The 23,578-nt window shown below is 39.1% G+C and overlaps 1 protein-coding gene across 2 annotated transcripts in view; it reads right to left on the minus strand.

The window, feature by feature from the left end:
* Positions 1-23,578, minus strand: part of NKAIN2 (sodium/potassium transporting ATPase interacting 2) — a gene marked incomplete at its 5' end in the record, with an annotated part of 554,970 nt that overhangs the window by 61,432 nt on the left and 469,960 nt on the right. The window contains one exon of one of the 2 annotated variants that reach the window (XM_080614922.1): positions 10,494-10,694. The exons of the other annotated variant lie outside the window; for it this stretch is intronic. Coding sequence (XP_080471048.1) covers positions 10,494-10,694 — 201 coding nt within the window. The remainder of the gene's footprint in view (positions 1-10,493; positions 10,695-23,578) is intronic. 2 annotated transcript variants of the gene reach the window in all.

A 23,578-nucleotide genomic window follows, 5' to 3' on the forward strand; every position in this document is an offset into this window, starting at 1 on the left:
GGACAGCCATGAGGCACTGAACCTGGGGAATCATAATCTCATTGCTGCATTGTGTTACTCTCTACCCTAGAGGGTGAGCTAGAATCAGAGCCCCATTTGTGAAGGAGTACATGTGAGATGGTCAAAAGAAATTCTCAGGGAACTTCCCTCAGGGCTCAAAGTAACGAGGTCAGCTCATGGTTATCACAATTCCGATTCCCCCAAAAATATCACATTCACTATTTGCTTTTGCTAGTGCAAGAGGATCTGTGAGAGGAAGAACTGCTTCTTCCAGTCTCAGCTCATGCTGAGGTGCTGTTGCCTTTCATTTCATCAGGGAAATAAACCTCTCAGAGACAGTCCTGTGTGTATTTGTCAGGTAACTTGTTTAAAGCCAAATTCTCTCCACTGAGTTGGAACAAACTTGTTTTCAGACAATTATCATATAACTTAGCTTTATGTGAGCCCAGTTCATTAAGAAGAGAAGCTTTTACGGAAACAAATGAGTACAATTCAACTGACAAAGCTCTCTGCTCATTAAAAAAACGTTTACGCTTTCATGTGTACAATTCAGTTTTCTGCAAGGAACAGTGAAGAAATGCAGGTAAAATCTGATAGAAGCAACAACAGATAACACATGTAGCCATAAATAAATCTCTTCTTACAGTAATCCTTCAAAACACTAATGACATAGGCTCTAACATTATTGTCAAACAGAAAGCCAGCAATATACTATGCTCTGAGGCAATGTCGAAGATGCCTGAACCTGATGTTGCTCCTCGGCTAACACGGCATGACAGTGTCATTAAATTAGCACTTTACAGTGATTCATACCCTCTTCCCATTGTGTTGATTTTGCCCAGTCCTGCAGTGAAAAACCAGTCTTTCTAAAGTACCAATCTATATCATTAAGAATAAATTTTCTTTCAAACATTGTGTCGCCCTAGAAAGGAACTCCACCTTAATTAAATAATGTTATTTTCCCCATTAGGTTCAAGGAATCAAAACTTGATTACAGGAGCTCTTGTCTCCTTTCTCACATATAAATATTCTCACCACTCTACTAGCACAGGAGGAGGCAGTCGATGTGCAAGGCATGTGCATGAGTGTATGTGCGTGGAAGAGCTGGAGGCTGCTGTTGAAAGGGAGGTGGGGAAAAAAAATAAGCAAGGGTAAATCTGAGCGAAGGCTTTTACGTGCAAGATGTGATTCCTGCTCAACTGAAGACCTTTGTGTTGGCTAGAAAGGGAAATGGCATCAGGCTTACTACTGCAAATAGATGTACTGTATGTCACTTTTGGTCAGCACAAAGGAACTGAGGACTGGAAAATTAAGAATTCAGTGTTATTTCACTACTACACTTTAGGGTCAGATATTTTTCAAGAGCTTTGGCTTTTTGCATTAGCAGCAAGTAGATCTGATCTTTATATATCTATATATATATATTTTTTTTTTTTCCCCAGCATATGACATTGTATGTATTGTGTATTTTGAGCACAGGAATGGGATATGCTGGTTTATTAGCAGAACCCAAAGCATACACTGATCAATGACACTTCTTAAAGATGAGTATTATCCATCTGAACTCAGTGAAGACTTTTAATACCATACAAATTCTTAGATTGATCCTTGCCCTGAGATTTTGTAGCTTTAACAAAGGGACCTACCTGTTTATTTTTAGGTTTCAACCTGGACAAGCCAGGACCAACTTAGGTTTGTTTGATTCCACTCATGCATATTTTGAGACTCACAGAAACATCCTTTTGCTGTTTGTCTCACTCCTAATGACATCATTAGTTGGGCAGCTTTTATTTTTCAGGCATTCCTATGAATGCCTCCCTCCCTCATCTCCCTTGCCTTCACTCTTTTCCCCCTCCTCCTATCATGCATGCTGTCTTGCTGATACACCTGCATGTTTCACACCCACTGCCAGCTTCTTCTAGTCCATCTCTGTCATTTGCTGCTGTGTCTGAAGGAACTGATGGTCTTCTCTGCTCAGGTCTCATCAACATCTTTCTCATTTTTTTTTAATTATTTTAAAGAAGGAAATAGGAAAAAATAGGTAGCATGTATTCTTCTTTTCCTTTGCAGAATGCTTGTTTACCTTTCCTCCTTGAAATGCAGGAGTTTTACAAGCTATCTATTTCTTTAACCTCTGCTGTCCTCCTGATTCCCTCCTAATCTCCCACTTAGTCAACCTCAGCTCCAGAGGAGCATCCTGCCTCTATGTGTGCCATGTCTTCTCCTTGCTCCTGACCAATGCCTCAGTCTAGCCTGAGCCCATCTAGAAGGCTACAATAGAGATGATTTTCCACAGCTTGGTTTATGCCTCTATTTCTTCTCTTTAGTTTCTTCCAGGGAAATTCAACTACTCCATTCGCCTGCAAGGCTCTCTGTGGCTTGTCCTACCTGTCCCCTCCTGTCAGTATGAGAGTGTACTGCTGATGAGCCACCAGCTTGTTGTCAGCCAGTTAACAAATTTCAAATTTTCACACATTTTCCTTTTTTGCTGCCTTTTAGGGGAATTTTCCCCCAGATAATGCAAAGTTTACTGATAACTATGGGTCATAGCTCTTTTTAGGGCTTTTTTATCATGCCTACAAAAAAGCTGACAATGGTCCAACAGGAGGTGGAATGAAACTGCAAACTAGTATTCCCTCTGTTTCCCTGTCTTTCCTCTCTTTTCTGTCCTTATAGGTTTGCTGGCTTGTTTTGTACTTTGAAGGTTAGTTCTTTTGGACAGGAATTGCTGCTTTGCAGCTGTCTACTACTTTGCAGCAGTGCTTTGCTGTCCTCAGCACTGTGTGGGGCTTTCAAATGGCATACTGTCAGAAACATATTTGAGCATATGGGTCTAAAGCACATATACACATCCCACTAAAGAAATTTCTACGAAAGTACACTATTACTCACTGCTCCCATCACTCTACAAGGGCATGAGATTATTTTGTCACCAGTGCAATGCTAACATTCAGGATTTTAAGAAATTCTATTCTAATTATTATCAATCTTTGAGAAAAGCAGGTAGCATTAACGGTATTCCACTGTTCTAAGTGCTTAAATACATACACAGACAACCTTTCTGTAATATTTGATTACCTGACAATGTTCAAAAGAATTATCCTGGCAACATCTTTCTGAAATATTTAAGAACCATTGTTTGTACAGTACAGACAATAATGGGCATGAATTTAACACCCTGCCAAAGGTCATACTGCAAATCTGCAACAAGGCAGAGATTTTGAAGCTGGCATCCTAACTGCATAGCTGTATTATTGCTTTTGATAACACAGTTATACTTCATGATGTTTTAAATCAATCTAACAGCATCAGAACTGGAAGGCACGCCACAGACTTTGCAGAATTCCAAACAGTATACATTTACTGTAAGTAGTATCGATGTATAATTACATATTATGAATTTTAAAGCATGAAATAATCTTAATGATTGCATGAAGCATATACTCAAGTATAAATACAGGAAGGAGCAAAAAGGACACAGACTAATATACAGCGCATAAAAGTCAGTGGATAGGATCACTATGAAAATGGTCAATACTTTTATGTAACACTTTACTTATGGTTTTATTTATTTGGTATGTAAATTGCTATCAATAATGTAGATACAGGATATAAGAAATGCTTTTCCCCCACTCGTTTTACTGGAATAATATTACACAGTTCATCTGTTCGAGGGCTATATAACTAAAACCCAAATTGGCTAAGGTGATGCCTTCACATTAGTCTTATTCCCATAACTCAGGCACTTAGTTCCACTAAAATCAATAGACTTTTGAGTGTGTAAGTGAGTAGTAAAAGACAAGGACAATAAATACTTTTAATCCTGTGTTGGCAAAGAGATACGTAATTTTGTCACACTTATCTCCAAGGCTGATCTTTTATTTGCATATTTTCAGAGTTTTGATCTACAAATGGATTTTGATTTGTTGACTTTTGCACGAACAGCCTTGTGGGAGTGGGTGCAGGTCATGCATAATCAAAGAGTAAAACATGTGCAGAAGAAAGATATAGAGAATCTGTATGAAATACCGTTATTATAATTTCCTTGTACCACACAAAGGCCTTATTGTACTGAGTGCAATCCACATTTAGGGCTTTTTGAGAGATCCAAGAGATCCCTATCTATGCAAATGGTACAGTGTCTTCTAAACTGAATGTGAAAAATTTAGGTATGTTTTTCTCTGTGCTTAGGAAGAGGCACAAGGAGATGAAATGACGTTTCCAAGGACATTGTGGTAGACCTGGAAACACAATCCACTGACCTAAATCAAAGCTCAGGACCTGAACTGAAAAGATTTCCACCTTCTAAGACAAGAGTTCAATAAAAAGTGTAAATGGAGACAGTTGTACAGAGGATCTGTAGCTAGAATCAGACATTGATGGGTGTAGGTGCCTGTGAAACTGCAAGCTTGTGACTCATTTTTAGCTACGTGATCAAAAAGCTGGGATGCATGTACTATTCATACATAGAGCCAACCGCCACCTTAAGCCCTGACATTGCATGCCAAGGTTAGCAGGGGTGTATAACCTGCACCGTGTCCCTCCCTGACACTGCTCTTCTCAAGGTGAAGTGGCATCTATACCTCCTGTCATTTAGGGGTGGGTGGGAACTTTCATTCATCCTCCACTTTGTAAATACGATACAGAATACAACTCAGATTTCACAAACCAGTAGCAAATCAAATCTCCATTAGTACCGCTGGCCTCATTCTTTACCTGGGACAATTCTCTTGAGAGATCAGTAATTCAAATGTATCTACCCTTGATAACCAATAGTCCAGAAAATGAAATAACTTTTCTGATGTAAGCAGCAAGAACCAATAACCATTAAGCACATGGCACTTAAAGGTATGGAGCATATGGGTATCCAAGTCATGCCATCACCAGACCAGTTCATTTTGGTAATATGTAGGTGCCAAGGACAGTCAGAGATGTGGGCCTTGCAGAGAACATTGGATGGTTCAGGTGCTCAAGGCATCATAGCTCTGTAAAGGTAACTTTTCTGGGAGAGAAGAGTTGAGTGGAGAGCTTCGCTCAGTACATGAGCACAGGCTGAACTGAGGGTTATCTTTGTGCCCCAAAACAAGTGAATTAGCTGTGGCCAATTCTTTCTCTATGTATCATCACAGTATTTGATAAATTACTGTTGCTGTCAAAGTGCAATGAAGATAAGATCTCACCTTTAGAGGTTCAGCTACAATATGCACCAAGAATTGGAGAAGGCAGGGAAGCAGGGAGTTGTGCCACAGAAATGCCTTCCCAACATGTTTTCTGAGACCCCAGGGTTTCACAGAAAGCAGAACAAATCACACCCTTAGCAGTTCACACAGTTCCATACAGCTGTGTGCTGCAGGTGGTGCCCTAAAAATGTGTTTGTTTATTTTGCAGCACTGCAGGCTGCAAAGCTGCACTTAAAAATGAAATACATTCCCCTCACTTGCATCTCCATTCTTCACCCTCAACCTCTCTCTCTCTTTCTAACTTGCTGGAAGAAGATGGTAAGATGGTAAGAAGGGGCAGAGCAGTTGATGTCATCTACCTGGACTTGTGCAAAGCATTCGACACTGTCCCGCACGACATCCGTGTCTCTAAATTGGAGAGACATCAATTTGATGGGTGGACCACTCGGTGGATAAAGAACTGGCTGGATGGCCGCACGCAAAGATGGCACGTGGTCAATGGCTCCATGTCCGGCTGGAGACCGGTAACGAGTGGTGTCCCTCAGGGATTGGTGCTGGGACCTGTCTTGTTCAACATCTTTGTCAGTGACATGGACAGTGGGATTGAGTGCGCCCTCAGCAAGTTTGCCGATGACACCAAGCTGTGTGGTTCGGTTGATACGCCGGAGGGAAGGGATGCCATCCAGAGGGACCTCAACACGCTTGTGAGGTGGGCGGATGCCAACCTCATGAAGTTTAACCATGCCAAGTGCAAGGTCCTACACCTGGGTCGGAGCAATCCCAGGCACAGCTACAGGTTGGGCAGAGAAGAGATTCAGAGCAGCCCTGCGGAGAAGGACTTGGGGGTGTTGGCTGATGAGAAAATGAACATGAGCCGGCAGTGTGCGCTCGCAGCCCAGAAAGCCAACCGCATCCTGGGCTGCATCAAAAGGAGTGTGACCAGCAGGTCGAAGGAGGTGATCCTGCCCCTCTACTCTGCTCTCGTGAGACCTCACTTGGAGTATTGTGTGCAGTTCTGGTGTCCTCAACATAAAAAGGACATGGAACTGTTGGAACAAGTCCAGAGGAGGGCCACGAGGATGATCAGGGGACTGGAGCACCTCCCGTATAAAGACAGGCTGAGAGAGTTGGGGCTGTTCAGCCTGGAGAAGAGAAGGCTGCGTGGAGACCTCATAGCAGCCTTCCAGTATCTGAAGGGGGCCTACAAGGATGCTTCATCAGGGACTGTAGTGACAGGACAAGGGGTAATGGGTTCAAACTTAAACAGGGGAAGTTTAGATTGGATATAAGGAAGAAATTCTTTACTGTGAGGGTGGTGAGGCACTGGAATGGGTTGCCCAGGGAGGTTGTGAATGCTCCATCCTTGGCGGTGTTCAAGGCCAGGTTGGATGAGGCCTTGGGTGGCATGGTTTAGTGTGGGGTGTCCCTGCCCATGGCAGGGGGGTTGGAACTAGATGATCTTAAGGTCCTTTCCAACCCTAACTATTCTATGATTCTATGATTCTATGTAGAGATCTAGTGATAGCAATGTGGCTCAATCTGGAAATAACGAAATGGAAGGTATCAGTACGGAGCACACAGTGAAAACTGACAAGCATGGTGTGTGGCACTGAAATTTTAGTGGTGTACTAATTCTGGAGAAGAGGAGGCTCAGAAGAGTAGGGGACTGTATCAGTCTCTACAACTACCTGAAAGGAGATTGTAGTGAGGTGGGGGTAGGTTTCCTCTCCCAAGTAATAAGTGATAATAGGACAAGAGGTAATGGCTTCAAGCTATGCTAGGGAAGGTTTCAATTGGATATTAGGAAAAAATTATTCACAGAGAGGGTGATCAGGCATTGGAACAGGCTTCCCAGGGAAGTGGTGGAATCACTGTCCCTGGAAGTGCTCAAAACCCATGTAGATGAGGCCCTCAGTGATATGGTTTAGTGGTGGTCCTGGCAGTCCTGGGGTAATGGTTGGACTTCAGGATCTTACAGGTCATCTCCAACCTAGTTGATTCTATGATTCAGAGAGGCAGCTATCACAGTAATTGAGTGAAAAATCAGTGGAAACTTGAAAATTTCCATAAACATGAAAAAATCAGACAGCAACTGTGTATGAAGTAATATGCAGACAGGCGAATGGCTGCAAGACAGACATAAATGTGCATTATAAGATAATTTTTTTCTACCTGTGATACAAGGATTGATTTACTGATAGGGTTTAGAGGCTGTAGTCTTCCATCAGCATCACCCTATGTGCTAAGTGGTGTATTATGGGACAAAGGAGCAGTTGTGGCTGTGTTGCAACACCCTATTGTCACTGTGGGTTATTCTGGTCCTGTTTTGCATACATAAGTGTTAAATGCCCAAATTGGGATAATCCTTGTTTTATTAGAGAGCTTTATTGCACATATTAGTTCTCAATTTTTGCTCATTTCAAAGATTTTCTAAACCAGGATCATTCAGCTGGTGAAAGTATAGAGACCACCAAACTGAATTTTCTGTTACTTCTTCAGTATGAGCTAAACTAGCAATTTATTCCAGTTGTTTGTTTATCCTGAGCAAAATCCACTGCTCAGGAGAAGCTGGCAAAGTATCTGTGCATCATCACATCTGCTTTAGCCTCTAAGGCCAGTATTATGCAATGAACATCACCACCCTGCACACTGGGGACTCTCCTGACTTTTGGGATCATCTAATCTTCCAGTTGCTTTAATTTATACTTTGTTTAAGCAGTAGAAGAAATTAAAATTCTCCAAAATGTTACTCTTAAAACCCTAAAATCTTTGTTGACTTGCACAAAATTAGCAACAGTATTTGTATAGTTCACAATCTGGTGCTGTTAGCTTCTAGAGCACATTCCTTTGGAGAGATGAGGTCTCTTGGAGACTATGAGTATTCTCTACCTCCTTAGCAGAGTATCTGTCTGCAATCCTGAAACATTCCACAGCCCACCTTGAGACTTGTTTTTTAGGAAGTATAAAATATGGGGAGTTTATAGCTTTTATCTTAGCTGTCATATTCTTTCCACTAAGTAATCCACAGCAAACAACACATCTATGTGAAGACTAAGCTTCTGTAGCTGGATTCCTTGTGAGCTTACTGGCAAGCTGTACAAAATGCACTCAGCATAATGTTTTCAAAGACTGATGTAAGTGGTCCTCAATGAAGCTGAATGTCTTTGTAACTTTTTATCACAGGCAGTAGAAAACATCTTTAAAAACATGCTGCAATATTACCACTCATGAAAAAGCCAAGATCAACACCAGCTTCATCGTTGTCATGAACATACAGAAATACAAATAGAATGCAAGCAACCATTTTGTAGATTGCAATGTATAGTTTTACAGTTAAAGTGCAAGATCCACTTAAGTGTCCATAAAAGAAAATTAAAAGGAAAGTTTAATTTCTTTCTGTTAACTGGAGATAAATCTGATCTAAAGCTTAGGTTTGTTGAAAGCTAGTTTACTGAAAACCTAGCAATATCGGCTCTTCTAAATTTGTGTTATATGTCTCTGCACAGTACAAGGTAATTTCTCTGTTCTTCACCAGATTTACTATGATAGTGAATTTATGGTAGAATTTCTATTAGAAAAAGAACCCCATGCCTACAACTGGAAATGTGAAAATGGTCTCAAGTTGCAAGCATGAGGTTTGTAAAACTGACCGAAAATTACACTGCATAGCTCTTTACTTATGATAATCACCTTCGCAATAACATGAATAGAAATATAAATCCAGCTGTAGCCAGCTACAGCTAATGGATTACCAGTAGTTTGCTATTCTGAACCATTCCCCTAGCTTGCAAAGAATGACCTTATCTAGAAACACAGCTCTGTATAGGCAGACATACAAAAAACGTTGTTGCATCAGGAACACAACTGAGCTTGAACTACATATTCTTTGAGTTTCTTGTTCATCATTCATTACATTAAAAAAAAAAAAAAAAAAAGGTGAAAAAAAAAAAGCAGACGGATCTGTACAGGCTGGATTGCTAGGCTGTAGCCAGTGGCATGAGGTTCAACAAGGCAAAGCGCTGTGTCCTGCCCTTGGGCTACAACAGCCCCATGCAATGATCCAGGCTTGGAGAAGAGTGTCTGAAAAGATGTTCAGCAGAAAAGGATCTGCGGATGTTGGTCAGCACCCGGCTGAACATGACCCAGCTTGTGCTCAGGCAGCCAAGAAGGCCAACGGCATCCTGGCCTGTATCAGAAACAGTGCAGCCAGCAGGGCCAGGGCAGTGATCATCCCCCTGTACTTGGCTCTGGTGAGGCCGCACCTCAAATCCTGTGTTCAGTTCTGGGCTCCTCACTGCAAGAAAGACATTGAGGTGCTGGAGCTGGTCCAGAGAAGGACATGAAGCTGGTGAGGGGTCTGGAGCACAAGTCTTATGTCTCCAAGGGCTGGAGAAAAGGATGCTCAGAGAGACCTGACTGCTGTCTACAACTATCTGAAAGGAGGTTGTATTCAGGTGGGTGTTGGTCTCCTTTGCCCAGTAACAACTGATAGGAGAAGAGAAAATGGCTTCAAGTCGTGCCAGGAGAGGCTTTAGATTGGATAGTTGTAATGATTTCTAAGGATTATTAAGTACCGAAACAGGTTGCCCAGGAAGTGCTGGAATCTCCATCCCTGGAGGCACTGCTCCAAATTTATATCTACAGTAATTCAGTTATGTCATCTTTTCACCTAGGTCAGAAACAATACACACAAAATTGGTTGAAAAAGCTATCAATTTTCCCCCAAACAAGCTGTTTTCATTAATTATAAATTTTCTGAATGTAACAGTGGTTTCTTATCCTCCTAAAAAAATTAAAAAGATTTCTGATTTTGAATTTCATTCAAGTACATTTTGTTCATTTGGAAAGAAACCTTCCCATTCTCCTCCAGTAAATTCAAATTGATCAGTTTTGGGTTGTGTGAACTGATCAGTGAATCTATTTCAGCTTTTGAAACTTACTCCTTCATTTTGGCTTTTTTTATTCAATTTGGCTTTCACAGCAACACCTGTAACTTAAGTCATAACTGATATCCCATAGTGTAATTTGAATGTAACCTGCTATAAATGATTTGTGGCACTGTCAATGGTCAAAGGGAGGTCAGGAATAAAAGTGTGTCATGTCAGCAGTTCTAACAGCAATAAACATCTATGTTGGAGCTTTTTGTGTACCGGTGTCTTAAACTAGCTGCAAGAAAACAGAATTTCATAACAAAACTAACTTAGAGACAGGGTTTGTGAATGAATACCACAATACTTTGGTAATGATGCTCTGCAAGAAGAAATCTAGAAAACATGGTGAAACTGAAGCTAAGTAAAGTAAGTAAACACTTACTGCAAGGAAGATCTGAAGAGAACTGTGAGCCACTTCTATGTACTGATATTCAAGAAGACACCCCGAGACAGTGATATATCGATGGTCCTCTGGTGCCCAGTCTGGTGCTGGGGTTACTGAGGTCACGGTGCAGCCTGGCCCGTTCTCCATCCACCAAGAACGATGCATTGAGATATTAAAGGTCAGAATGAGATCTGTTTCCTGCAAAAGAACAAGTGAAGAATTAATGTACTGGGATGGTACTCAGGCATCAAGAGATTTCACAGGAAGCATTAAGAAGCCAAAAGCAGTGATAAAACTGCACTGTCACATGAAAGTGGATCTTGCCTGCAGCAAGCACAAGTTGCTGTACTTTGGCAGGTGGAATTGCTTTGGAGCAGAATAAGGTGGAATTGCTTTGGAGCAGAACAATCCTGCAAGCCAGCACCTAGGTTCCTTCCAACCCAAACCATTCTATGATTCTGTGATCTGTTCCTAGACATTATGATAGCCTAGACTGTATCAGTCATTTCTGTTACATTGCCCATTTTCCTGAGGAAACCATAGGGACTCATGGTTTGTGCACATTTACACAGCAACTGTCCTCTGCTCAGTATCTAGAAATATGGCCAATATTTTGGTGGTCTGATGAAACAAATTACACAAGAGTCCTCAGGATCCAAGACTTCATAGACTTTGATATGTATCGTCAAGGAGTTTTATCTCACAGACACTGTGAAGCAGACCTGTGGTAACTATACTGAAATACTGGACAAGATGTAAAAGAAGTATTCTGTACATATGCTTACAAGTGAAACCTCTTTGTAATGTCTCTTTCAGATTTCTAACTCCGTAGGAGTCTGTAAGGAAACAGCTAGTGAATGCTGCCTTGTCTGAAGACTGCTTAGCTTGTTAAAAAGGAGTGGCAGAGGCCTGCAACCTTTAACTCCAATGCAGCTAGTGCAATGGAGTAACTAGTCAGGCTTGCTTTTGATTAAGATTGAATTCATAAATAGTTCATAAAGGATTATTAAATGATTAATATACATCATAAACAATACTACATATATGACTTTCATAAATTATACTTGGTTGCACATTACTTGAGGGTATTTTACACAGTTATAACAAAACTATGTACTTTGTGGATTCTGTAATAGCTTACAGAGTTTACCAACCCTTTATAAATAATTTATAAGTTTAACCTCATTGTAAAGTGTGAGTATCTGGTCTGTGTGCACATGTGCTCAGTCATGCAAAAAAATTGCTTTTAAGGAATGTCTTTGCAAAGCCAAATTCTCCCCACACCTAACCTACATTTTTTCAGTCTGTTGAAGACATTAATAATTAAGATTCTCATAAAGATTTTAGAATGTAATTATTTAATTAGGTTTACCATGCCAAAAGGAATAGAACATCATTCTGTAGCAGTTACATTGTATCCACATTTTCCTTCCTTCAAAAATTGTCTTTTTTTCAGTCCCACTTATTTTCCTTTTTTGCTCTAACTCATGCAAAGGCAACTCCATCCAGAGAGGTTTTGGATAATGTCATGACTGACACGTCAATTGATCTGTGGTTGCACTCAACATCAGTATAGCTGAAAGTTTTTTCTTAATTTGCAGTTCTTCTTTAAAAGTGCAGAAATTCTGCACATTTAAAAAAAATAAATTCCTATTCTGTATAAGCACACCCAGCTGTCAGATGTCAGGAAGGTTCATAAATATTTTTTGTGATGAATAATTGCCCTACATTCTCACAACAGCCCAGTCCATCAAACAATAAGCTGTATGAGAAAATGTATGAAGCTTCACATGAATTTAATCATGCAACTAACTTCAAGCATTTGAAAAAGGGACTCTTGATCAGATACCGCAGCAATAGGACAAGGGGTAATGGGTTTAAATTTAAACAGAGAAAGTTCAGGTTAGATATAAGGAAGAAGTTCTTTACTGTGAGGGTGGTGAGGCACTGGAACAGGTTGCCCACAGAAGTGATAGATGCTCCATCCCTGGCAGTGTCTCAGGCCAGGTTGGACAGAGCCTTGGGTGATGTGGTCTAGTAGAAGGTGTCCCTGCCTGTGGTAGGTGATTTGGAACTAAATGATCTTAAGGCCCTTTCCCACCCTAACCATTCTACAATTCTATGATTCTATGAAGGTGATCAAAGCAACAGTGAACATTTGTATAAACTACGCAATTTGCCCCCAGAATGGATACATTTACTATGGCTATAAGTCTTCACCCACAGCAAAATTTGCCTTTCTCTGGACCCCTCCCTACCGAAGCTGCAGACACTGGAAAGTATCTGCCAGATGTTTCTTGGAAGTGGGCATTTTTACCACATCCCAGCCAGAATACTATTCTTCTTTCTGGAGTCAGGGCTGTTATGGCCCCTCAGTAGCACACTGGCCTTCTCACCTAGTGTAAGAAGTTGAAGAAAGGTATCTTTGGAGTAGATTTATTCCTGAATGACTAAAATTGGAATTCATCACGTTATTGTCAGAAGACCTTTAAGCCATTCTAGTTACCATGGAAAATTCTTAACCTCTAGTCTCTTATCAGAGATGCAGTATGAATGAGTAGGACTTATTGTCTGACTTCATTTTAGTATTTGCAATACCTTCAGAAGACCCATGATGGACTAAAAATATTTTATGAAATGCAGACAAGGGATGAAAAATGTATTCCTTGAAAAACAAAGGGATAAACTGGCTTGCAGGAACTGAGTATTTGTTATGTATCTGCCAGATGAAGTAAAAATGGATCAGGAGGAGCTAAATATAAAAATCAAAACTGAGTTCTGTGGTTAGAACATCATTGCTCTAGAGACAGTTATGTTTGCTTTCAAGGGGTGCAGTAATCCAAAAATTTACAGGTTAGAAGCACAAGCTAATTCCCAAGTTACTCAAGAAATATAATCACACATTAAAATATTTATAATTACACATGTAAATAAAACTTCATAAAGTCCAGCTTTCTTCCATCCCTGAATTTATCCCCAGATGATTTTCTGAAATGATTTGTTACATTTAGAAAATTCCCTTGCCCTCAAATCATCTTTAGACAGTTAAGTCGAATGTTGTGATTAGGACTAATCTTGTTTAGTTAAGGAATAGTCTTTTAGTGCTTACCTGTAAAAAATTATGGGATTTTATCACATCTATATCCTATTTCTATCTCCAAGTAATCAGTGAAATGCTGTATTGCTTCCTGTGCTTATAAAATAGACCTGATACCTCTCACAGAAAGGTTACATTCTTTTTTACAATAGTACACCAAAATAAATTCTACTGAAACCTTAAACTGTGAATAATGTGATTTGAGAAGGCTTTCAAGAAGTGTAGCTATCACATATTGAACCAGTTAAAAATGGTGAACTTCAGAAAGCAAAACATTAAGCAGATGTGAAATCTGGTTGTAATATTAGGCATCATAGAATTATAGAATAGTTAGGGTTGGAAAGGACCTCAAGATCATCTAGTTCCAACCCCCCTTCCATTGGCAGGGATGCCTCACACTAGACCATGCTGCCCAAGGCTCCGTCCAACCTGGCCTTGCCACTGCCAGGGATGAAGCATTTGCCACTTTGTTGGGCAACTCATTCTAGTGCCTCACCACCCTCACAGTAAAGAACTTCTTCTTTGTATCTAACCTGAACTTCCCTGTTTAAGTTTAAACCCATTACCCCTTGTCCTGTCACTACAGTCTCTGATGAACAGTCCCTCTCCAGCATCCTTGTAAGACCCCTTGTCCTGGGTTCAGCAGTAGCAGTCAGTTTTTCTCCTTCTTAGTAGCTGTTGCAGCACTGTGTTTTTGACTTTCAGCCTGGGAACAAAGCTGATAACACCGATGTTTAGACTGACCAAGGACTTTGTGAGTCTCATGCTCTGCCAGGGAGGAGGAGAAGGTGGGAGGAAGCAGAGACAGGACACCTGACCCAAACTAGCCAAAGAGGTATTCCATACCACAGCACGTCATGCCCAGGATGTAGAACTGAGAGTTCCCGGAAGGGCTGGATCACTGCAGGGTGGGGGTGAGGTACCGGTTGGTGAGCGGTTGTATTCTCTTCCTTGTTATTTCCTTTATCATTATTATTATGGTGGTAGCAGTAGTGATTTGTGTTATACCTTAGTTATTAAACTGTTCTTATCTCAACCCATGGGAGTTGCATTCTTTTGATTCTCCTCCCCGTCCCTCCAGAAGCGGAGGGAAGAAAGGGGGGGGGGGGGGAGTGGACTTTGTGGTTCTGATTTACGGCCTGGGCTTAAACCACGACACCCCTTCAGATCTCAGCTGCAGTAAGAATGATAATGAAATCAGATCTTGACAAGCCATCATGTAAGTTAGACACTGTAAATTCTAGTCCAGAAATAGATGGGATAAGAATAAATGCAGAAGGAGCCTGTTCACTGCAAAGTCAGCTGCTGCACATTTAAATCTTCTCAGCTATAAATTGTTATGGGCTTTGAACTTGCCTTTAACCTTCCAACCATGTGCCCCTCTATGCAAACATATTAGCAGAGAAGTTCCTATTGCTTTGTAGTGAAGGTCACCCAACTTACAGAAAAGTTCTACATCATAGTGAGAAAACTGTTAAGGACTTGAATCTCCTTGTAGAACTGTAGAAGCCAAGGAGGGGATGATGTAGCTATCTTTAACATCTCTTAAACTGAAAACATTTAGAGCTATTTTTGGACAAACTCTGCTTGCTATTTATTTTATTCATTGTTTAAATACAGTTTTAGTGGACATAGACAAAGTCTACACTGGAAGCTGGGGATTTGTTGTACTCTCCAGTGTATTTGCCGTCTGTTCTCTTTCCAACATCTGTGGCTCAAATATTGTCCAGGGAAATGCAGGGAAATGGTCTGATAATCCTTGAAGCTACGAAACCTAACAAGAACTGTTGATACACACTGGGCATGCCGATGCAGTGTTGTTCACAGTCTGTATGTCGAGGATGATTTCATTATCCTAAATTCAATAAACAGCTGCTTCTTCATGGACACAGAAATACATCTGTATGAGCTTTATTGATGATCACTGTGCTGCTTTGTAAATCCTGCTGGTATTTGTAAAGCCTGTTAATGAAAATTGGTGCATTAAAGTAGATTTTGCTATTCATCAAGGAGGGGAAAGAAAACCAACCAAACTCAAACCACCAAAGGAAAATACTTAGCAGGACATCTTTGCTGACATTCTTAAGATGTGCTGGTAAGTAGTCAGGGGAAGTACTGGTGGATTAGCCAAGTCTAGAATTTGGAGGTCTCAGAGGCTCAGATCTCAGAGATTAGAAGATGAGACATTTTCAAATTAAGTCTGTAATTTGATTTTAGCTTAGTTTGTAAAAAGTGTTGAGCTCTGATGATTTTGTGCCCGTGTTTAGTATGGTAGTTAAAAATTTTTGCTGGGGTTAACTGCACAGTACATATTTTCTGACTGAGGATTGCTGATGACACAACATGGCAGCAGAAAGCTTTGCAAGAGCTGCTAGAAATGAATACAATCTTCTTTTCATTAAGAAGCAGCAGGGGGACAGCAGTACTCAAAATGAAGATTGCTTTGTGTGTAATGTATTACTTCTAGTACATATTAGTAAGTATACTATCTCTATGCAGTAATAACAATACATTACTCTTTCAATGGATTTTGTTGGGTGCAGTTTACAGAAGCTGATCCTAAACAGAGTGCCAAGAGAAAAAGGAGGCAGTGATTCAGGGTGATCCTCTTTGAAATTCCAGGAGATCTTGCAGACTCTGGGAAATTAAATTCCATTAAACCATTGACTTCAATGGTTGTGGCTTGCTGTGTCATGGGAAATAAGTTTCTTACATTCTTCTAATTAGGAATTGCTGAAATATGTGCAAACCTGCCAAGCTTCTGAACAAGTTCTGTCAAATACAACAATGTAATCACTTGTTTCATTTTTCAGACTCAGACTAGCAAGAACAGGCTGCTTGGAGACTGAATGATTACACAAGGTTTCAGTGATAAAAAATGATCAGGGTCTGAAAGCATTTGTAGCTCCTGGCGCCTCAGATGCACAGAGGCCTATACAGGCATTTTTTTTATTTCTGTTATCTCACTTTTCCACTAAAGCTAACTCCCATCAGGCAGTACCATTTCTTCATGTATGCAGACCTTTTCCTGTCTAAAGAAAAAAACCTGCCCTCACTAAAGACTCAAAATAGAGCTTTTTATTTATTTATTTATTTTGTTTTTTACCCTTTGCTTTTTAATCCACACTTGATATACAGGAAATAATCATTGTAGAATTGTGTGCAGATCATGGATATTTAAAGTTCCTAATCTTTCTTACCCTGTTGCATATGAACTTACTTTTAGCCTTTTCACTTTTTTGTATGTGGTGATTCTTTCCCTTTAATTTGAATATTTTTTTTCCAGTAACCTAGAACCCTGTTCTTTAATTTTCTCTTACAAAACAGCTTTGTAACAGTATAATTTCAAACTGACTATGCAGCTTGATTTAATTCTTTGCCATTAATCAGAGAAGATTTAACCAGTCTGAATCTACCCAACACATTTACTTCTGAATTTCATGCATGAAAATTAGCAAAAATTGTCTTACTGTTAGCTTTTTCAGTATTCTGTTAAAAATGTTCCAAAAGTATCTTAGGTTGTTTTCAATGTACTTCCAAACATGTCAATGAATTAGTTAAAAAGATACCAGCATGAAAGAAGGAGATGATTCTGGTGTCCTGGTGAAACTGGAGTATTAGATTAATAAAATGCTACAAAATAGTCTTCAAAAAGCACAGGTACTGCTATACAGGGATTTTCATTACTGCTTACTATTCTGTTACATGATACCGATCAATAATCTCATGAAATTGTTAGAGCTGCGATCAAGGTTATCTTAATTAAGATCTTCATATTTTTGTAGTATTGGAATATGTACATTGAAAACCCTAGCAATTCTAATCTGCTCTGTTTCAACTCATTAAAAAAAAGATGCCTGCTGAACTCCAGAATATTAATTTAATCAGTTCAGTTGCATCAACATTTTTATTAACATCTTTGTTCAAAAAGTTTCTATCTATATAGCTCTTAAATGAAAAATATCATAAAAAGAAATTAAAAACTTTCAGTTTGTATTGCAAAGTTAAAATGATTATTAATATCCCATGAATATTTTTTATATTTAAACAGAATATTTTTAGACTAAGAATATTATGGCTAAGATAATTTTTCTTTTTTTTTGGTGCAGAACAAGAGAATTAATCCCATCCCAGCCACCCCATGTCACTTATCATGCGGACTGAGAAGTTGCAGTTCCTGTGCTATTACACAGAAGTTTTCATTTAGCGCTTGTACATATTTAGTAAAGATCCTGAGCACTAGAATTTTTGTAATTTCTTGTAAAATTACTTTCTGGAGGATTTAAGCACGCACAATTGTAAAATACACCAAAATAGGCAGATGACCAGGGGCGCTCACATCCCAGAGTAGTACCTAGCTCTATGGATACTTACTTATTTCTCACTGTGGAGTAATCAGGGATGTCATTCTGGAGCTGAGAACATTTGTTGAAGGAAACTGAGTTAAATGTAATACCTTGCTTTGAGAAGTTTCTTTTTTTGACAAATTGCCATTCTCTGAGGAAAACAGCTTGCCTCCAAACTTACTTTGTTAATGTGGGTGTTTTCTATTGGCCAGCTTTCCAGTCGCAGGTGATATATGTTGTTCTATCGCTACTGATGGGCATGGGATTATTACGAGGTCTTATTAAAACCTGGTAATAAAGTAATAAGGAAGCAAAACCTAGCTTCTTTCATTCCAAAAGACAAATCTATTCTAAAGTCTGGATTAAACCTGAAGGTACAAACAGGAAATTTAAATATTTACTGGTGTACCAGAACAGGATGATCCCTTGATATTTTTGTAAAGTTTTTGCTTTGAAGTGGTACTAGTGGTACTGAAGTACTCGTTTTTTATGAGTAAGGCATAATGCTTTTTGAAGATGTTTGTTTAGCCTCTTGGGACTGATTTTTTCCCCCTCTTCTTTTAAAATGGTAAAGGAGCTTTGTCTCTTGTCTTGGTTTACCCCAGCAAATACATAGATCGATAGTGCTTAGCATTTGCAGACACAAATATAAATAACCTCTTAATTATAAATAAAACCCTTCTAAGTACAAGGACGTCTTATATTTGGATAATAGCCAAAAGACTGCAGAGCTTCCAATGAGCTGGGAACACAGTTCTGCAGGCTGCAACCAGAAAGTTCTAGGCTTTGACTGAAATAACAGGATTAAATAAATATCCTTAAAATGTTTTCGTTTTCTAGAGTAAATGGTTTACAGTGCTGCTGAACCACCTCAAGAATACGACGCTTGATTATCTCTGTCCAAGATAAAATTTTATGGTCCAACATTTAGTAAGGAAGGATGGTGTAGATGGTGTTGTAAAGAAGCGTATGGTGTAGAATTTAGAACATCAGTAGGTTTATAGAGTGTATGAAGAAAGAAATTCCAGCTCATGTGGTTTGTTCAGTATCCCCTGGTGTTGGTTACTGCATAGTAATAGCTGCTGTAAAATAAAATGTATGTGTACAGTGACGAAACTTTGTTTTCTCTTTCCTATGACTTTTTATTCTTGTTTAAAATGTAAATAATTCTCACCTATATATATATATATTTTTTTTTTTTTTTTCAAACAGCTCCATTATGACCCTAGGGTGGAGCTCATGTCTATAGTGAAAAATATTCTTTTGTTTGAATCAGCTTCTGCTGTCAAATCTAGAAGAATTCACCATCTGCACTGTGTGCAGGAAACGGTAAGCAGACTTGAACAGAAGAGTTATCAGACCACAGAAACAGTTTTGTTATCCCAGAAGTGGCATTAGGAAACATGAGATCATTGTCATGCAGAATGGCTTCATGAGATAGCAGGGTGACGATAAACATATGTTGTACATAGAGCTCTATAGTCTGATCACTTCTAGACAGCACTGATTTAATATGCATTAAGATTTCAGAATAAAGACGCCTGAATCAGTCAGGAAATTACTAAAAAGCATGTGGAGTCATCTTACTCAGTTTGATTAAAATCTAGCCCACGTGAATACTTTCATAAAGGTTTACTTCTGTGAGTAGGTTGCAATGAGCTAAAACATCAATTTAAAATACATAGCTAGTCCTCACAATCCACTTGCATTCTAAGTAAGAAATAAGACATCCAGATTTAAATGGTTTGAATTCCTCTACAGTCAATAGAAAGCACTGAGTTGAAAGACAGTGCCAAGTATTCCTGAAGGACTCTGAAAAGCTGCTTAGGGAACCAAAATAAGACGTTGTACAGGAAGCCAGCCACACACTGATGGTAAGGAAGCACAAAGGCAGAAGTGGAAGTGTGGGCTGTATCTACATAGACCTTATGCTCAGTTTAAGAAATGGTGTGGAACAACTTTCCTGCATTAACTGTCTCAGGTTCTTTCACTATAATTTATTCCACTAGTGACCAGATTGATAGACATCATCCACACAATCAGATTCAGATCTGAAGCTGTACAGCACTCATGTAGCTTGCAAATTTGGGCCAGAAAAGTAAAAGTCAGACCAGTGAAGCCACACCAATACACAATCAGCACAATGTGCACAAAGCCTGTGTGTAGCAGTCTGTAGTGCAACACTGCTCAATATATACGGCAAGGACATTTTTGATCATTAATTTGACATATTTTACACCTAGATGTGATTTCTATCAATTTTAAGGGATTGCACAGCTGCAGCTCCAACAGGTGACATAAGATAACCTGTGTCACAGTGTCTGGTGCTCATGGGTGACAAAAGCTCCTTTTGCCCAAGCTATACTTATCCCACAGACTTTGAAAGCCACCTTTAGTTCCTGACTGAAAGGTTCTCTTTATTTTTATTTTTATTTTTAATGAAAAAGACGTTTGTCAGATGTTATTGGACTCTGATAAACTTTAGTACATCAAGAGCTTATTTATGTCCTTTGCAGGTGATGGTGTTTATTGGAATACCTAAGGCTATACTCAGATTTTATAAATCAAACTCTTTTCACTTTACATCTGCATAATTTGCACTAATCCATTTAAAAGCAGGTGAAATTGCACTCTCTTTTTGTGATATAGTGTTATGTCACTCAGCATGAAGGTTAGTTTTATTAAAACTAATTTATTTGATCATTCACTACTGTTATCTAAGTACAGAAGTAATAAAATCTAGCTTATTTTGAACACAGAGTGAATTACAGATATTTTGTATATTGGCTGCTCCCTGCATTTGAGAATTACTCGAATTATTTCTAATATTATTCTAATAATATTTTCTAAGAAACAAGGTGCATTGTTTCCTCTGTTCTAGACCTGTGCCTCAGACAGGATTCTGAATGATAAGACTACTCAGGAATTCCAGTTTAGCTAGTTCTAGCTTTCAAAATTAAAAGAACAAGAATGTGAACAACACTGCAAAAAATGCGTTTCAACATTTTCATGAGAAAATGTTATACTTTTTCAAACTTGACTTATTAGAGCACTTAGGCTGCATTTGCAAACTGGAACATGTTAGCATTCCCACATATGCAGTGTAGGTGACACAGGCTCAAATCCCTGATTAGGAAATGAAAAATAAACTATTCACAAACTTCTATTCTGACATAACAAGTCTCATGGAAACAGACTAAAAATAAACTTTGTCATCTACATTAATAAACAAACTACAGTACAAAAAAAGCTGATTCCAGCAAACATTTGAAGTATGTGTCCTTTCCTCTTATGAGATATTGTTAAGATGTGGCAATGCTCACTGCTTTAGAAAACTACAGCCTCCTAAGAACAATTCAAAGCCATTTAAAAAGATTCAGTGCATAACTTTGCATAAATGTATGGGGTTTATAAAGTTTTCAGAAGTGTACCCTGAGGAAAAATATTATGATGCCATGCTAGATTATTTTATCTGGTATGAAGGAAAGTACCTCATGTACTGCAAAAGAAACTGTAGCAATTTTACCTGGTTAAGACACTAATACATAGATGAATAGCCTGCCAGTCTTTTACATGTTGACTTCACAGCATGCAATGCTGCTAAGCATAGACAAGCACACATATATATGAGAATATGTGTGTTTTTATTGATAGTACAAGAATACTTAAGATGACAAGATCAATTCTATAGAAAGACCAGCTATTTTCTAATCTTGTACTCAGCACCAGTTGATACAACACATATACTGGCCTCTATAATACACATAAGGTATACAGAAAGTATTACGCAAATTCAGTGAGCAGCATTTTGGACTGATGGTGCTATTAGATGGTTACAAGTAATTTTCCAGATATCACAGTGTTTCTTCCTCCAGTTCTTTACATCAGCTTTTGTTTCCTGTGATTTAATTCTCTTACCTCTTACTTATAAATATTTTCATCTGGTATTTTGTGGAAAACATAGTGGTTAAATAATAAACCCTGTTATTTAATGATGTAGCAAATGCTGTTTGGTATTGTATTTTCCAGTGTAGTCTTGTAAAAGCTTTACCCTCTTTCTAACAGTTAAATTAAAATTAATATAAAGAAAAATAATAAAGACTGATTCAAATAGTTCATTTTTAAACAGTCTTTTCCCTGCTTTTTACTTCAGGTATTACAATGGAAATATATGAGGCATTTTATAAAAGACAACACAAAGCCCCCTATCAATTGCAGAGTAGGATTTGGTATATGGCAGGCAGCCTTAAAAATAAACTAGATCAGCTACGTATTGATGCTAGCTCAGTGACAGTCCATGTCACATCTCAACTTCACTGTCACTGAAGACTTATGTTTGGATACTTTGCTCCATCTCACAGGGTTGTGCAAACGGAAAGATTGTCTTTCAGTTCAAATTTAAATTGACTGGTCGCAAGATAGATTGAATGTGGGGGGTCCTTGGCTCCACTCTCACACACAGGACAAGTAGTTTGCTAACTTTTCAAAGAGAATGGAGCTCTCTCTCTGACTGAGTACTGACTGGCAGGGAAGAAGCTCTGCAGGAAAGGACCTGGGCTTCCCGGTGGCCAACAACCTTCTGGGCTGCACTATAAGTGTCACCAGCAGGCGGAGGGAGGTGATCCTTCATCTCTTCTCAGCACTGGTGAGAGAACACTTGGAAGGCTGGATCAAGTTCTGGGCTCCTCCATACAAGAGAGTCATGGACATCCTGGAACCAGACCCCCAAAGGCCACCAAACTGGTTATGGACTTGAGCATGGACATGAGGAGAGACCAGGTTAGCATTAATAGCAGAGGGCTTGCAGAGATGCTACTGCTGCCCCTAACTGCCTAAAGGGAGGACTTAGGCAAAGCACAGCCAGCTTCCTCTCAGAGGTCCATAGCAGAAGGACAAGAGCCAACAAACACAAGTTGAATACAGTAAACTGTAACCACAGCTAAAGATTTTAATTTTTTTTTTAATCATGAGAATGACCAAACACTGGAACAGATGCCCAGAGGTGAGGTTAAAACTCCATCCTTGGAGATACTCAAAATTTGACCAAAAAAGCACCCGAACAATTAAATGATAATTTAATTTGCCCTCCTTTGAGAAGGAAGTTGCACAGGATGACCTTCCAACCTAAATCATTCTGTGATTCAAAGTGCCTTTGTTTGAAAACTTAGAAGTTTTGTTACAGTTCTTAAAAAAGCCCCAACAAAAAACAGCCAAAAAACCCCCCAATTACAGAATGGATTGTCTTCCTGCAGCATGAATATCTATGGGATATCCCTCAAAATCCTACTGTCATTACTGGGGAGCATGGTAGTAGTAAAAGCATTGCAACTCAAATCAGACTTATATGCTAATCTGCAGGGAAAGCATACTTCCAGGAACCAAGAATAGATTTTGAACTTATATGCTTTCTGCCTTGATAGACAAGTCTCTTCACTGAGATAGGGAGGGAAAAGGTTGCATTGGAGTGGGATGAATATTGGCCCCAGAGATTTTGTAGAGACTTTTAATGATGCAGCTAAAATTAAGGTTCTTCCAACGAAATATCACAAAAAATGAAAGTGCTCATGGATTTAGGAAACTTATTTCAAAATGTTGCATTTGTTCCATTTGAATCATATCATCACAGTACTTAGGGGTGC

This window comes from Psittacula echo, assembly GCF_963264785.1.
Source record: "Psittacula echo genome assembly, chromosome: 4".
NCBI classification, from domain to species: Eukaryota; Metazoa; Chordata; class Aves; order Psittaciformes; family Psittacidae; genus Psittacula; species Psittacula echo.